This window comes from Numenius arquata, chromosome 8 (genome assembly GCF_964106895.1).
Source record: "Numenius arquata chromosome 8, bNumArq3.hap1.1, whole genome shotgun sequence".
In the NCBI taxonomy this organism is placed as follows: Eukaryota; Metazoa; Chordata; class Aves; order Charadriiformes; family Scolopacidae; genus Numenius; species Numenius arquata.
Genome location: NC_133583.1, coordinates 8,554,505 through 8,570,281, shown reverse-complemented (window position 1 = coordinate 8,570,281; position 15,777 = coordinate 8,554,505). Strand labels below are relative to the sequence as shown.

The following is a 15,777-nucleotide window of genomic DNA, read 5'->3' as shown; positions in this document are numbered from 1 at the left end:
AGTTAGGCATCAAAATTAGGATGAGTAGCTAAACTCAGAGAATCATAGAATGGTTTAGGTTGGAAAAGACCTCAAAGATCATCTAGTTCCAACCCCCCTGCCGTGGGTAGGGACATCTCCCACTACTAGACCAGGTTGCTCAAAGCCCCATCCAACCTTGCCTTGAACACCTCCAGGGTCAGGGCAGCTGCAAAAAGCCAGAGGATGAGATATGCCCCAGGTGTTAACTTGACAAATGCTGCCCCTTGTTTTACCTTTTACAAGCAAAATAAGATCATCACTGTGGACTTCGTGTCTACAGATTCACCTAGAGGTGCCATCACAGGTACTAACCAATCAACCTAAAGCACTGAGATTTTGTTCTGAATGAAACATAAAATGAGGCATACCCAGAGGGCGTGAGTGGACAAGGGAGGAAGGTCACCCTTGTCCCCCACTACCTCCATGATAGTGGAGCACTTGAAGGATGGGCTTACCTGTCCGATTTCAGGAGTATGAGCTCTCGCAGGCACTGTCCTTACTGGCACATGGAGGGAAAATGCTGCCATTGCTGATGGAGGTGCAGGCTGCTCAGACCAAGCTCCTGTCAGCTGTTTCAAGCAACATGTTGGTGATCTTCTGGCAAACTTTTAGGTTGATGCTACTCAACCCTTCCTAACTTATGGACAAAACAAGTAAGACTACCTCACCTTGCTCCTGTACCAAGATCTTACCCTTTCCTGTCACTGCAGAAACAACTATCTTCATCCTATGGATGTGAAGTGCTTCACACCCTGATCTTTGGCTGTAGTCTCTGAGCGCTACCAAAATACAGACACAAGGATAATGAAGTCAAATTACTATGTAGCCAAAAAGACAAAATCATTCGAACACTATGGCACTGTTACAGTGGGACATGAAAAGGCTATTTGGGATATGAATAAGGCTTAAGCAAAACCCTGCAAGGGTCCTTGTCCTGCCTGCGCTCATGTGTCCCATGAAAATAGGCAGCAGAGTTTCTGACTCCAGCTGTTTTCCTCCATGACAGCCCCCTTGCATGGCCTAATACACAATCTTCTCAGCTGTCCTTGAGAGACATTGACTTAATAATCTCTGTTCACCTCTAGTGTCTAAGTTCCTCTAAAAGAAACTTTAGTACCCATGACCTTCCCAAAAGCGAAAATACATGTTAGTGCCCAGAAGAATGCATTAAATTCTTTCATCCTTGTACTGTTGTCTCCAGCCAATCTGCTTAGCCCCTGCCTGAGTTGAAACAGTAACCCTTCTTCCATCATTGCTCCTGTAACTTTATCTGGCCAGAACATCGATGGCTGTGATTTCTATAAGTAATGAACAAGTGCAACTGAATTATATCGTTGGGCCATGAATCAGCCCTGTTAACCAGCTCGGCCTGTCAGTGGGCTAACATGGGAGCAGCTGGAGAGTGATGTGCTTTCGACGGGGCTGACATTTATACATGATCTATGGCCAGTTCTCAGGGGCTTCAAAACTGCCAGAGGACACCTTTTCTCCCTCTCCAGATATATTTATTAAAACGGGTTTACTTGCCAGCTTGCATGGAACATGTGAAAAATAAAGTAAAAATGTGTATTAAAGGAGAGCTACACTCTTCTCTCGGTGGGTTCCCTCCAGGCGTGCATTACGCTCAACGTACAGCTCCCGCTGCCTCCCTCGTGCGCTGCTGGTGCAGGCAGAAAAGGGTTGTGCTTCACACACTTCTCTTCATCCACATCCCTCACCTCTTCTCTCCTGGCACCCACACCAGTGTGTCTGTGTCCCTCTTGGTGTATTTGTAGTTTGGTCTCCAAAGTGAGCTGGCTGGTGCACATCAAGCACATTAAGAAGGCTGAAGCACATCAAGAAGGTGGCACACAGCTTTATAGACACTGCCTGTTTTTTCATAGAATCATAAAATCGTCTAGGTTGGAAGAGACCCTTGGGATCATCGAGCCCAACCATCTACCCTACTCTACAAAGTTCTACCCTATACCATATCCCCCAACACCACATCTAAACGGCTCTTAAACACATCCAGGGATGGTTTGAGGGAACACGTCAGCAAAGTCACCTTTCGCTGGGTTGTTGTTTCACCTTGTATGGTGTGGTGCTTTTAATCCAGCCTTGGTTTCTTGGCTCACCACAGTGCCCAGCCGTGGTGCCTGCTGGAGATGGATCCCACTCTGAGGATGGAGAGGTCTGATGCTGCTTCATCACTGGGAGACTGAAATGCTACGTACAGTCTTGATTTAGTTCTTCCAGAAATCCTGCCTAACAAATGACGGTTTTATTTCTTCAGCCCACGCCTCCCCTCCCAGAAGAGACCTTTCCAGGGAGCAGCCTTAAATCTTGGGCCATAAATCACGTAAGCCACTGGGAAAAACAAAGTTAGAGAAGAAGTACACCAGACACCCAGCTAACCTACCTTCACGCAGCTGATGGAGTCAGCTACACTTGTTACTCCAATGTGATGCTAAGGTGTGTTTTGTTTTTATATATTTCTTGAGATACCAGCAAGGAGGAAAATAAACAGGTTTTAAACGAGTTTAACTGTTAACTGCATGTGAAGCAGCATGCAGGAAAGCTTTTTGTTTAAATCTCTAGCAGAAACATGAAATAGAAGTCAAAGACCAAGATTATGGCTATCAGTGATCTTTCTGAACTTCCCTTGCCCATACTCTGAGGCTGCAGCTCATTATCATGGAGCACACACAGACTTAGTCAGCTCAACAGCAAAACCTGATGCAGGGACGGTATTAATTCCAGGGGGATGAAAAAGCTCATTTCATTTTCAGAAATGGGTATTTGTGAACTTCTAGGAATGACACAAATGAGATAATGCTGGCCACGTGCTGAGCCCTTCACAAGCAGGCATTGGGAGGAACAGGCTCCTCTTTGGGAGCAGTGTTGGTGAGGCACCAAACTGGCAGGGGATGTGGCAGCATGGATGTGTCCATGACACATGGCAGAGGCACTGGTGCTCACACCTGCACAAGCTGGGTCACAAAGCACTAATAAAAAGAAGTAGGGCATCCCAAAGCCTTCGGGAAGATATGTATTTTTTGCAGCTCTCGTGGGTTATGGCAATGGATAATAGGTTTTCGGTTTGTGTCTTTGGGATTTGAAAAAAGCCAAAGGCAACAGAAGAATTCAGGTTTTTCTTTTAGGGTCTCCAAGAAAACCCACAGGCTGGGTCACACAGCTGGAGACCCGTGGGGTGCAGCTCCCCCCACAACTTGGTTTCAGTGGGGGAATAGCTAGTTTGGGGATGCTGGGCTGGGGACAGTTCTGAACTGGTTTGCAACTTATTGCAGTGGGACTACAAACCTCAATCGAGGTCAGCTGAATTCTTCCAAGAAACATAACCCAGTGGGTGATACACCTTCTCAAGAGATATCATTATTGAAAGATCAGAAATTATGTAATCAGAAACAAAATAGGGTGTAAAGACACCAAACAAAGAAGAAATTGTGTGCTGCCTACTCCGCAGCATTCAGCGAGTGCACCATGCTGTGGACGAAGGACGGAAGGTGTCGGTTCCTCCTGCCAGCAGCAGCCATCCACTGGCAAAAGAGCAAGTCGTTTAATCCATTTGGCATTTTTTGTGGGACTGAGTTTGGATTTCACATGCTGTAGGGGGCCTCAAATGGAACTATGGCTCCAAGGATTTGATCTTGAGCTATCAGGACAAGATACAGAGACATGAGACGGATCACAACTGTGGAAAACCACAGACTTAAGGGACTGTACTACCTTGTACACGTGCCTGTGTCATCTGCCTTGGGCTCAGGAGAGTTCTAATTAATTGTCAGTGGAGTTAGGCTTTAATTTACCTCATCCCAGTTTAGAGGCAGCAAGCAGATGAGATGAAGCCTGCCCTAAAGGTGTCCCTGTCTTTCCACTGCTGAAGAGGGGTGCTGGAGGTGACTGCTGCAGGTGCAAAAAAAAAGATCTGAAAAGAAAATCTCAAAGAATACATACAAATGCAGAAAACCTTCTGTGTTTCTGCTCATTCAAAAATGTCCTGGGCTAAGAAAACCAATTCAGGTGCTAAGAAAGGTACCTTTCCACTCTGCCTGTAGAAACGGATTGAGAATGGTTTGCATTTGTAACACGGCTTGATTCCCAAGAGCTGCTGAGCCTCCTCTGGGATTCCTCCCACGGCAGAAGTTCGATGTGTTTACTCACCTTCAGAACAGGATAACCAAAGTCATCAGACACAGATTGACAACGCGGCCTATTTTTGTTCACATTTGTTTCTTCTCCTTCCTTTCTGCTGACAGAACAGCCTTTCAGTCCCATCCCATCGGAAGAAGCTGAGGTGAAGTGGGAGTGACAGCACAAACAGATTTGATTCCTCCTAGACCTTCCTGCGCAGACTTTATAACGATAGTAAAACCTGTTTCCACCGATGCAGCCACTGTGCAAGTGACCAAGTCAGCATCCCCGCACGCACTGGCCGGCAGCGGTGGCTGTATCTGCCTTCCCCTCGAGCTACGTGAGGCCACATCTCTGATATCTGCTCCGACGGGATGACCCAAGGGCTCTCTAAGTGAATCCATCGTCTCCTGTGATGTCCTAATTCCTGCCAAGCATATAATATTCCCTCTGCTAAAAATACATCATCAGTTATTATTCTGCTTACAAAAGGGGTGTTCATTTATCCCAAAACACCACTGCAGAATGCACTATGATGTTATGCAAAAGGTGGGCAGACAGCAGGTCCCTAAGGACTGGTCTAGTCCTAGGAGCAGCTGAGGATGTCTTCCAGCCTCTGGCATTTCATGGACTGTCCATTTTTTGTTCTCATGGCTCTGAGACACACTGTGTCACGTATGCAGACACCATCTTGCTTAACATCATGCAGCCAGCAGTACCAGACAGCTGATAAAAGGCACCATCTCTCCCTTACAGGAGCTGCAACTCCCACATCCTCAAACTGGGTACGGCAACACTATGGCTGCCGGCTGAGAGAAATATGTCTAGGAGAGCATCACATCTGCGTCTGGGCGTGCAAGGTGCAGAAGGAATAGGGTAAAGCTGACAGAGACTGCAGCAAAGCAAAGCCTGCGGAGGTCTGCTCTTGATCTGCTTGTGGCTCACAGGCAGTCCCCACAGACCCTGTTCCTGTGCCAGCACCGTGTCACTCGGCTGCCAGGGTACCACAGCCAAGAAGAGCTGCTGAGGCCGACGGCACAGCTTTAGGAACCCAGAAAAAGGACGATCGTTGCTGTAAAGAAAACGCAGAGCTTGATTTCAGCATGAAGTGTTTCCTAAGCATAGCTGATCCACAGGGGAAGTGTTATGGGGAAGTTGTAAGAAGGCATGGGGAGGTGGATTTAATCACATAATAGCTATTTGCGGCCACGAGATGGCATTCCTGCCCCAGAGATGTCCCTCTGCCATGCCTGTAGCCAGCCCAGCCTCACCTCCTCTGCCCAGGACCACACACTCCTCCCAGCCTGCTTCACCCCCGGCTGCTGCTTCCCTGCAGAAATCCCCCGGCTGGTTTGGATGAGAATTTATGGCAACGCTATTCACCGCAATCTTCGGGGCATTAACAGGGAAAATAAGTAGCGTGATTACTTAGCGTGATTTAAATGACGACTGCTTTTCAAATGCCCTGTGCTCTCGCTTAATACTATGATATTACAATTAGAGGAGAAAAGCTCAGCAGGAGGAAATGGAAATGTAAGCCCAGCAACCTTTTACTGGGAGGTCTGAACTGAAAGAATAATTGCGTTTACAAGGGCTGCCTACTGTATCTGCTTTATCAGTATATCTACTTTGGGTACAGCGCGAGTTAGAGTTTCATTCATGAAATCGGTTCAGTGTGCATTTACTATCTGCGGTTGTTACCACTTCTTGTATAAGGTGACTGCAATACCACGCACATGCTAATCAAAGTTTCCTTTGGCCAAAGATGCTCCACTGAACCAGCCACAGAGCTGCTCATTTCCCAGAACAATTATTTAATTCAGACATGGCTAACCACTTCTATCAAATTTATCACCGTGGAAAAAACACAACTGCAAAGGACTGTAGCTAGTTAAGGCCTGGTCATGATTTAGATTTATGAAGGCCATGCACTGCCAGCTTTACCAAAACTCGGCATCTCACTAGCACGGACTATGGAGAAAGAGAGAAATCCTCTGTGTGAAAATACAGGTTAGTGGTTTTGTACCAACATAGTCTAGACCCTCTTCTATAAAATTCAGTAGAGGAGAGCAGCAAAATATTTCCTACATGTAAACAGAGCAGAAAATGGCACAACGTACCCTTTCAAAATCAGCTTAAGAGAAGAACAAAAGGCATCAGACCACCTCTTCTTGGTGCACCACCACTCACGTTTTTGCAGTTCTATATTCTTCTAAGCCAGGACCCAGGACAGGAAGCCCAGATACAGCCAGACACTTGGGATGGGGTTTGTCCTGCTTAACTTCTGCAGGCTAGAAGCAAAGTCATCCTGGCATCTCCTGGGTCAGTGGGGATGAGTGTGCACTTCCAGCAGATGGTGCCCACCCAACCCAACCATCTCAGTCATGAGCATTTTCTCTGTTGTGGAACAGAAGCATTGCTCTAGTTTCACAGACAGGAAACCCAAAGCAAGGACTGAGCCAGCATGGCCCGGGGACACACAGCCACTGAGAAGAGCTAAGGCAAATACACTAACACCACGTTCTCTGTTTCTGTGGGAGATCCGTCCCTAGACATGCATTTTGTGTCTCTGGCCTGACAATGATCACAGGGCTCAGCAAACCCTGACTTGCTGGGCTTCATCCTTCCTTCAGCAACCATCAGGGGCTGGTGAGCCCTCTTCCCACGTCCTCATAGATCCCACAGCTGCAGTGGCTGTGTGCAGCTGTTGGGATCCCCTTTCTCACCTCCTCTAAACCATGGAGTGGAAGCTGCTGCAGACGGTCTCAGCTTTATTTGCCTACAAGGCCTTTTGGCAAAGGTGTGAAAGATGGGTGAAGCAGGCAAGACACTCCTGTGTGCTGTGTCCTGCCTTTCATGGACTTTTTTGATCTGAAACACCTTGGAGTTGCTCTGAAAGGCTTCAAGAAAACACCACTGTGTCTCTGCACTCTGGCCAAGTTTGCAAGCTCCTCTCTCCACGAGCAGGCTGTGTCCTCTTTGTCCGTGTAATAACAACAGTACATAGCTCCCTTTCAGTGCTTTCACACATAGTGCTGCTGTTCACTGGGAGACCTAGCACGTTCACAAAGGCATCAGGTTGTTCTACCTTCAGTTCAGAGAAAGGACAACTAAAATGTTGAGAAATCACTGTCAAGGTTGGCTTTCCCATTAAACCATTCCCTCTTTCAGAGCTCTGTCCAGGCAGGAGTAGGCAGAGTACCAATTCTTTAAAGCATGCTCTCTATCTCCCTACTCTGCTTTGCAACCAGCAGTAGCAGTACTCCTCATTAAATAACAATGTGCTCTACTTGTACACAGCACTTAATAAATAAACCAACAACTGGGCACTTTTCACGTGTCACCCCCCGCCTTATCCTTGGCAAGTGATGTGCAGAACTTGCACTAAGGCATGGCTTAATTTTTTCTAAAACACCAACCATGAGCATTAAACAAGAAGAGTGAATGTATCCCAGGACTTTTGTTTCGTAGTCCTTCTCTTAATTTAGCACTATTTCAGATCACTGAATCTCAATCTCATTTCAATGTCCTTTTGGTCTTTACTATCCCATCTTAAGGTTGCATGCATAGGAGTGATGAAGCAGACGGGTGTCAATGAAAATTGCCTTGGGCATCATCACACCTTCTGGAATACTTAAAATTGAATGTATGTGCTATCACAGGAATACATAATTCCCAAGTGCATAGGAACACTCAAGAAATTAGACAGCTGGCGAGAAGAGAGAGACATTCATCTGTGAAAGAAAAGGTGCGTGAGCTCAACCCTTACTAGACAGCAGAGAATCCATGCGAAAGCAATGCTATGTATGCTCTAAAGGTCAGGGAAAACAGCCAGAGCTTGCACTTACTTGATAGCAGAGAGCTCAGCTACAAGAGGTAAGCCTATAGAAACAAGCCTTCATTATTCTTCAACACAGTTTCTAGTGTAAGGTTTATAGAACAGGAAAGAGGAGGGACTGCTCATGGGACCTTTGGGAGTAGGACAATACCTGGGATCACCACCTGCGGTCCCAGCAGACTATTGCACTGCTGTCCAGGAGGCTGCACCATGGCAGTGTGGTGTCTGAGTGATACTCGGGGTAAGGGAATCCTTATAGGGCCTTGCCTTTATTCTGGGGAAAATCTCAGCTGCTTAATCTAAAGCAGATTTTTTGTCCCCCCGTGGTCCCCGGGGCAGGAGCTGAGCTGTGTACCCCTACTGCAGAGCAGCTACGAGGAAGCATCAGAAGACGTTCTGAATTCCTAATTAAAAAGGCCACTAAACCACTTGCGTGAAGACTTCCCATAATAGATCACACGCTTGCACCTGGGTAATAACTTTTTAGTGCCTTTTTTACTGTGCTTAATGACTTGTCCACAGCCTCCACTTTCAAAAGTGGGAACGTCACCGCATAAATCTCAGAAGCATTATGGAAATATAATCACACGCACGAAAGGGGATTTGAAGAGCAGGTCAGGCTGAACTCACAGCAGAACCCTTCAGCTGCAAAACCGTGCGCAGTCTCACTGGCTCCTAGACAAGCTAAATAGCTGTAAGTAAAGATATCTTGCGTAGGGGATTTGGACACTGCTTTGTACCCTTCAGCCCTAGGCAGAAGGGCTAAAAGAGAAACTTCCCTGCAGTTCCTGTCCCTGTCATTGTCACCTCTCAGCCCGGCAGCATCATGGGCTCAGAGCATCTGCCCTGTGCTCGTGGAGAGCAAAGCTGAAGATCTCTCCTGGAAGACAATTCCCCAACAGATGCCTTGGGCCAGACCAACCCCCAGCTCAGAGCCTCGCCCCAGGGACGAGGGCTGTATCTCAGAAGTGACAGTGTCTGATGTTAGCGGTACCCAGGGCTCAGTCACCTACTTTGACACGTTCATATGGCTCCTGGAGGTTTCCTGAGGATAAAAAGCTGTAGACATCTGCACAGCTGTGAAAAGAAACCATGCAACTGGAAAGGCAAGCCAATCAGCCTGGGTAATTAAGACAGCTTATATTTAATGCTGAAGCCAACTAGAAGAGGGTGGAGAAAAAAAAAAAAGCAAAAAAAGCAGCTATCTCCTAAAATTTCCTTTTGCTTTGTTTTTTACCCAGCATCATGAATTTTGCTTATGCAGGGCTTAACTAGGCTTGCAAACCTAAATATGAATGACTGCTTAAAAATGTGTAGCCACGCAGGTCTTCTGCCTGAGCTTTGCCATGGGGCAATACCTCTGCAACACAGCACCAGCTCTGAATGTAGCACGGGCTCAGAGCACCCAGGTGATGGGTTAGTCCACCCGGGGTTGGACTAGATGATCTCCAGAGGTCCCTTCCAACCCCATATCATTCTGTGATTCTGTGATGCTGGGAGGTCTTAGGCGGCTGATTCTCCTGCCTGTCTGCAGAGCTTGCACGGCTGTCACAGCAGCCAGGACAGCGATGCTGAGAGCAGAGGCCAGCCTCCTGGACTGCAGAACCACACACGTCTGGAAGAGACCTACCAGGCACGGCACGAGCGGCTGTACTGAGCGATACACAATGTCAGTTATGGGCTAAACTCCACTCCCACTCACATCAGTATAAAACCCTTTCGTTTAGCGGAGTTAAATTAGTTCTACATTGTACGGAATATTTATTTGATATTTATACATGCAAGCTCATCTCAAAAGGACCTTTCTCATTTTACCACAGGGAAGTGTTTGCAGCATCTCCCAACTAACCGTGGCAGCAAAACACTGATGGCAACAAAATGCTCTTAGCACGCTCCTACTCCGTGCAAAGCCACTGAGCATCACTTCAAACTGCAGGGCCTGAGGCAGGGGACTCCTGAATGAAAAAAAAGCAGATTTTCCCCTTCTGCAAAGAGAGAGAGGGCATCCCTGCTCGCCAGCCTCCCCTCCCTGCAGAGCTTCTCCCTTTGCTGCTCAGTACTCAGGAGGAGACAGTCACTGAACGGCACCGAGGAAGGATGCTGTGCAGTTCCTGTCCCTCTTCGCCATCAGGCAGTGGGCTCTGCTGGACGCGGCACACCAATTTGAAAGGAAGACCTTAGTTGAGCGATAAGCTTGGAGGTTTGATGTAGGGACCTGAACAAGGGCAGCCTGCCACAGCTGAGATAAGCAGCTGAGCTGTCAGAACACCTTGAAAGCAAGTCGGGGAGCAGCATCAGGAGTGAGCATAAAGATAAAGCAGGGCACTCCTGTCTCCTAGTGTGGTGGCTAAGGGAACGGAGAAGGAGAGCTTTAAAAGTTTACTAAAGACATTACTTTATCAAGAGTGAATCTCTGGAGAGGGCACGAGGCCCAGACTCTTGGTCACGACAAACAATAAAAGAAGTGACACGGAGTCAGATGAGACCCATTGAGTGCCCTCTCTCCAGCACTGCCCTACATCACATGCTCAAGAAAACTCCATGGAAAATAAACCAGGCACTAAAAAGTGATCTTTTCTCCTTCAAAAATAACAAGCTCCATCCTCACTTCTCCTACTCTGAGCTACTGCACAACCCTTTCACTAGGACCGAAGAGGCTGCTCTGCCAGGGGGGACATATAGCCTCAAAATGAAGCCACTTCTAAAGTCAGAGGACCAGCCCACATTTCCATCCCTTCTCAGGCATGCCAAAATGCCCAGACGGGTTGGCCAGACTCTTCCCCCACCAGTTATTTACTGCTTTTAACCCAAATGGTTCAGCTGAGCTCAATGCCGGTACCCCTGATTTTCTCTACTGTGAGCCAGAGGAGAATGAGACTTCTCTGCATGCTGAAATATGTCCAGGTGAATATATAGCATTTATTCACAAGGCACGTAGGACCTTGCTGTTGTTTGGGTCTCTTTGTTTTCTTTTGCTCTGCTCATGTCAGAGAAAGGCCACATGATAAGAAGATGAATCCCTGGTACAGCCCTTGAGCACTGCCACAAGCACAGGTCACTGCTTAAATATATCCAGCAGCCTCTTTAGGGACTGTAGGACAGGGGTATTCCAGCTGGACCTTTTGTGCTAATCCCAGATCCCTCAGCAACCCTGTTCTCTGGCTGTGCAAAGAGCAGCATTCCTAGTGCAGCTCCTGGAAGGGCTGTCGGAGATGTGCAGAGCCACCTCATCCTCCCTGCTTCGCAGAGGGCAGACGTCAGGCCAACATGAGGCAAAAGGAGGGCTATAAACTCCTCAATGATCTGCAAGAATACAGTTCCAGCACGAAAAGCAGTAAAATCCCACTCAGATTGGGATTTGGGATGTTTTATAGAGGCATCTGCGGGTTATGGCATAATACAAAAGCTTTTTCTTACACAACTTATTAAAAGCACTACTAATAATACACTGCAAGCCTGATCTGAAATAACCCTTGCTATTTCAGGTCTGGCTTTCTCTAGAACTGTGCCATCCCCTGTACTCGCGCTGAGGCAGATAATCCTCACATGAAGGGATTGGGTTTAAAACGTCAGGAATCCAACGTGGAGCCTGAGAAGAAATAGAAGACCAGTATTTACTGCCGTCCCAAGAGCCAGACTCCTCGCACACGACTCATCTGATCGCTTGGAATGCCTCGCTGCTAAGCCTGCTGATACCCTGCCTCTTTCAAGATCTACAAACAGGATTCAAGCTCCAAAGTCACTAAGACGGTTTCAAACATCTTATTCTCAAAACCTGCCAGTTTTGCACCAGGGAAAATGAAAGGTAAATCTCTCGCAGACCTAGACCAGTGCATTTGGAAATCCTTCCCTGGCTGGGAAACTGCCTTTTTCCATCAGGGATGCGGAGCCCAGGTTAGCACCTCCAGCACGGCATGGAGCTGAAGAGCAGCCACTGCCACCACTGTGCTGTGACTTACTTGAGTGTTTTAGCTGAGGGGTGGCATTTCAAGGACACATGAGAATGAAGTGAACAACTCCATGAGTCATTCTTAGGTAAAAAGATGTCCTACAAGGCCATGTGGTCCCATGACACTCTCCTTTCCACCTCCCCAGGACATACGGCTGTCGTAAAAAAGGGAAGTCTTCCAGTGAATCTTACTGTTCAAATGTAATTTTTTTCCCCCTGATGTTTATGACAAATTTAGTCTTTTGTAACCTGTAGAGCCTCCAGACAACAGCAAAACTGAATTTCAAACAGTTTGAAGACTTACATCTTAATCTGAGAAAATACTGCCTGTTTACAGAACTGTATTCACCGCATCTTCCGAGTTCAGGCCCTTAACCTGCATTTCTATTTTTTGAGACTCTGAGATAGAAAAGTTTTGGGATGTACGGTATTTACACTTTCATAGTGCTGAGTTTCAAAATCCCTGCAGCGTGCTCCTCACTGCCCAGGCCGGGCAGCATCCCTGCCAAAGCACACAAAACCTGGGATGCCCGGGGAGCGAGGTCCGCCGGAGAGGAGTCCGGCGTGCTTTTGCTGATATAGGTCCTTTATCAATGAGTGTTTTGCTTATGATAAAAAGCACACAAGCAAACACAATGTGAATGACCTCGATGAAAGCGATGTCCGCATGTAAAGAGACACTCCAGAAGGCTGTTTTGACTGACCACAAATCTTCTGTCTTCAAGGCAGCATAGCTCAAAAATGCACCAAATTCTTCTCTGAGCTGCTGTTATCGCCGCCCTCATCACCGGAGTACCTGAGGGCCTTCAAGTCTTGTATTAAGCAACATGACAAACATGTCACATCTGGTTCATTCTCCCTTTCCTTCTCTTCTGAAGAGGAGAATCTAAGTGCAATAAATTGCTTTCACAGGGCTTTGGTTTTCCATGTCTGGGCTGTCGTGCCTGGGAGGTGAAACAAGGTGAAAGAAGCACTTCTGATGCAGAGAGTAAAAAAGGACAAGCTTTCTGGGTCTCTAGTTTCTGCGCAAGGTTATTCTAGAGCCTTGGCTTGGGTGATCTGGTTTTGGAAGTTGGTTTTGCAAGTAAAAAGTCCCAGAACCATCAAGGAATGTCATTGTCAAACCTACTCCCCTCCTAAGGCATTTCCATAGGTATTAGCCCAAGTGCTGTAGGAACCCCGAGGACTTCAAGCCTGACTCACACCTCTATGGGAAGCCAGTGCAGAGAGAGGATGAGTGTGATGGACTTGCATAACTCAGATCAAGCCGCAGCATTCAGCGTTGGCTGCATTTTCCTGAGGGCTGATGGCTTCATGCCCAGACACTGTACACTTCATTATGATGAAAAGACCCACTCAATTAAAGAGCTCACTCCTGCAGCCCTTATTTTCAAAACAACACTTGTATAAACGGTCCTATGGCTGACAGCAAGAAGGCTTGCATAAGGAAGGACAGACCCTTTGAGCAAAAGGGGGATGAACAGACCAAGCTAAACAAGCACGTGTAACCCGGCAGAAGTGTGCTTTTCAGTATGGGTAGTAGTAATTTCCCCTAAATAGAGCCCAACTTTCTCCACTGAAGCAATAAGAATACCTCAAATAGTGACAACTGCAGGTTCTTATGGAAATTTTCTTCCAAGCACAGCTCTCCTACTTCCTTCTCTGAAGCAGATTTCGAAGCGTTTTGAAAAGTAAGCCAGGCTGCAGCACTTTCTCTGATTGGGAATATTGTTTTTAAACCACTTACTGCAGATTCCTGCTCTTCCAGTACAGCACAGGGCGCAAGGCATCAGCAGTTTCTGTGCCTCTGTGCGAGGACAACCACCGAGGGAAGGCAGCCTTCGGCTCTGCTCTCCTCCTGCCTGCATCAGCTCGTCTTGAACTCGGGTGCTCGCATGTAACATAACCGGGTGTGTTTTTGGCTGTCCTTCCATGACCTTGGGAAGGTCCTAGTGAAATGCCACTGGGGGAATGGCATATAGGAACAGGGAAGGAATATCCCAACAGCAGTCCCTCCTGCACTGCTCCCCACCACCTGAGGAGGCTTCATATCACCTTGGCAATTCTCCACTGTGAGGACGAGCACCGAGAATTTCATCTAAGCTGGAAACGTCTGCAGAGAACCAGAGGAAAACTGCCTCAAATCCATACAGATAGTGTTTCAAGTTAACTAATCCCACAAATTGGACAGGAAATAAGCCATTCATCATTTTCTCCTTCCAAATTAACAAAGATCAATCACTACTAGCAAGCTTATAACAACATCTGGGTAAGACAAAAAAGTATGGGGGCAAGGCTGAGGATATGGGGACCAGGTCAAAGATTACAGAAGACGACTCTGCCCTTGAACTGGACCAGGGCAGAGTGGCCTCAAATAAAGCTTTAACTGAGTCACCTAAAGCTTTCCCCAGCAGCTATTTCCCACCTCTGGCTGTGGCTGCTGGAGCACATCCCTGCCAGCTGTTTCCCTTTCTCATAGGGCCGAAACCCTGACAGTAAAGACAAGATTATGTACCCACACCTGATGGCACCAGTTCAGATGGACACTCAGACAAGTATTTATCTAAGCACATGCTTAACTCCATCCCTATTTAGCAAAGTACTTACGTATAGGCACAAATTTATGTCTCTATGGCTACAAGAGACATAAGCCTGTCATTAACACTTTTTTTTCCTCCATCAGGGCTTATGTGCCATTCTTAGTCGCAAGATGATGCTCTGCATACGTGGAAGGCCACGTTTCTTCTCTGCTTCTTGGAGTCTCCTCTGCTGTGACCGTGCAGGAGGCAGCTCAGCAGTGCAGAGATGGAGCAGAGGAGAGCACGGTGGAGAGAGCAAGAGGTAAAGAAAGACTTACGTTGGCTTTGAGGCTTCAGCCTGGTCAGTCTGCAGTTTCTCCCCACCTTCGACTTCCATGGTGCAGTACACAATACGGTTGGGGGCCAGTGACTTCAGACCCTGCACCTCCATGATGACAACCTGTGGGGCAAAGAAAGGAGTGTAAAAGGAGCTGCCTCCTTCAGCCTTCGCTCTGGCGGCTGAACCTGCGGGGCCAGTCAGTGCTGGGGTCCTCCCCGTGCTGCTGATGTTCATGGTGGCAGGTGGGTAGGGATGGTGGCACTGCCCATGCTGAGCAGGGACCGTGACAGCCAGTGAGGTCTGTATGGAGATGTGAGGTCTCCCTCTGACTGCACATGGGCTTGTTGAAACCCTCAGGGCTGTACCAAGCTTCAGGAGATGGGCCTCACAGACATGTTCCTGCCCCACCTAAAAGTGCCTTGATATGTGAAATTCAGAAAAAAAGCACACAGCTACTCAGCTTGTGCCAAAGCCTATTTTCAAGATTAATTATAGAACAGTTTGGTTTTGGCCTTTCGAGATCATCTAGTTCCAACTTCCCTGCCATGGGCAGGGACATCTTTCACTAGACCAGGTTGCTCAGAGCCCCATTCAACCTGACCTTAAACACTTCCAGGGATGAGGCATCCACAGTTTCTATGGGCAACCTGTTCCATTGTCTCATCACCCTCATCATAAAGAATTTCTTTCTTATATTTAATCTAAATCTACCCTCTTTCAGTTTAAAACTGTTGCCCCCTGTCCTGTCACTACAGGCCCTGGTAAAAAGTCTTTCTCCATCTTTTTTAAGAAATCACCATCTAAGTTTCTTGAGTTTCTTGCAAGTAATTATCTTTTTTTTTTTTTTTGGAAGGGGATTAATCCCATTAACCATGTACTTTAAACATTTCTGCAAGAAACACTGTGAGGGTTTCTGTTTGTGTTTTATTACAGCTACCTATGAAGTATATATACAGGGGTTTAAAATTCCCCTCCT

General features: G+C 47.2%; 1 protein-coding gene across 9 annotated transcripts in view; it reads right to left on the bottom strand.

Annotated features, from left to right (window-relative positions):
* CADPS (calcium dependent secretion activator) overlaps window positions 1-15,777 on the bottom strand; it is a 218,268-nt gene that overhangs the window by 117,621 nt on the left and 84,870 nt on the right. For all 9 annotated transcript variants that reach the window (XM_074151901.1, XM_074151904.1, XM_074151902.1 and 6 more), the window contains exon 6: window positions 14,800-14,921. In XM_074151901.1, the coding sequence (XP_074008002.1) occupies window positions 14,800-14,921 (122 nt within the window). The remainder of the gene's footprint in view (window positions 1-14,799; window positions 14,922-15,777) is intronic.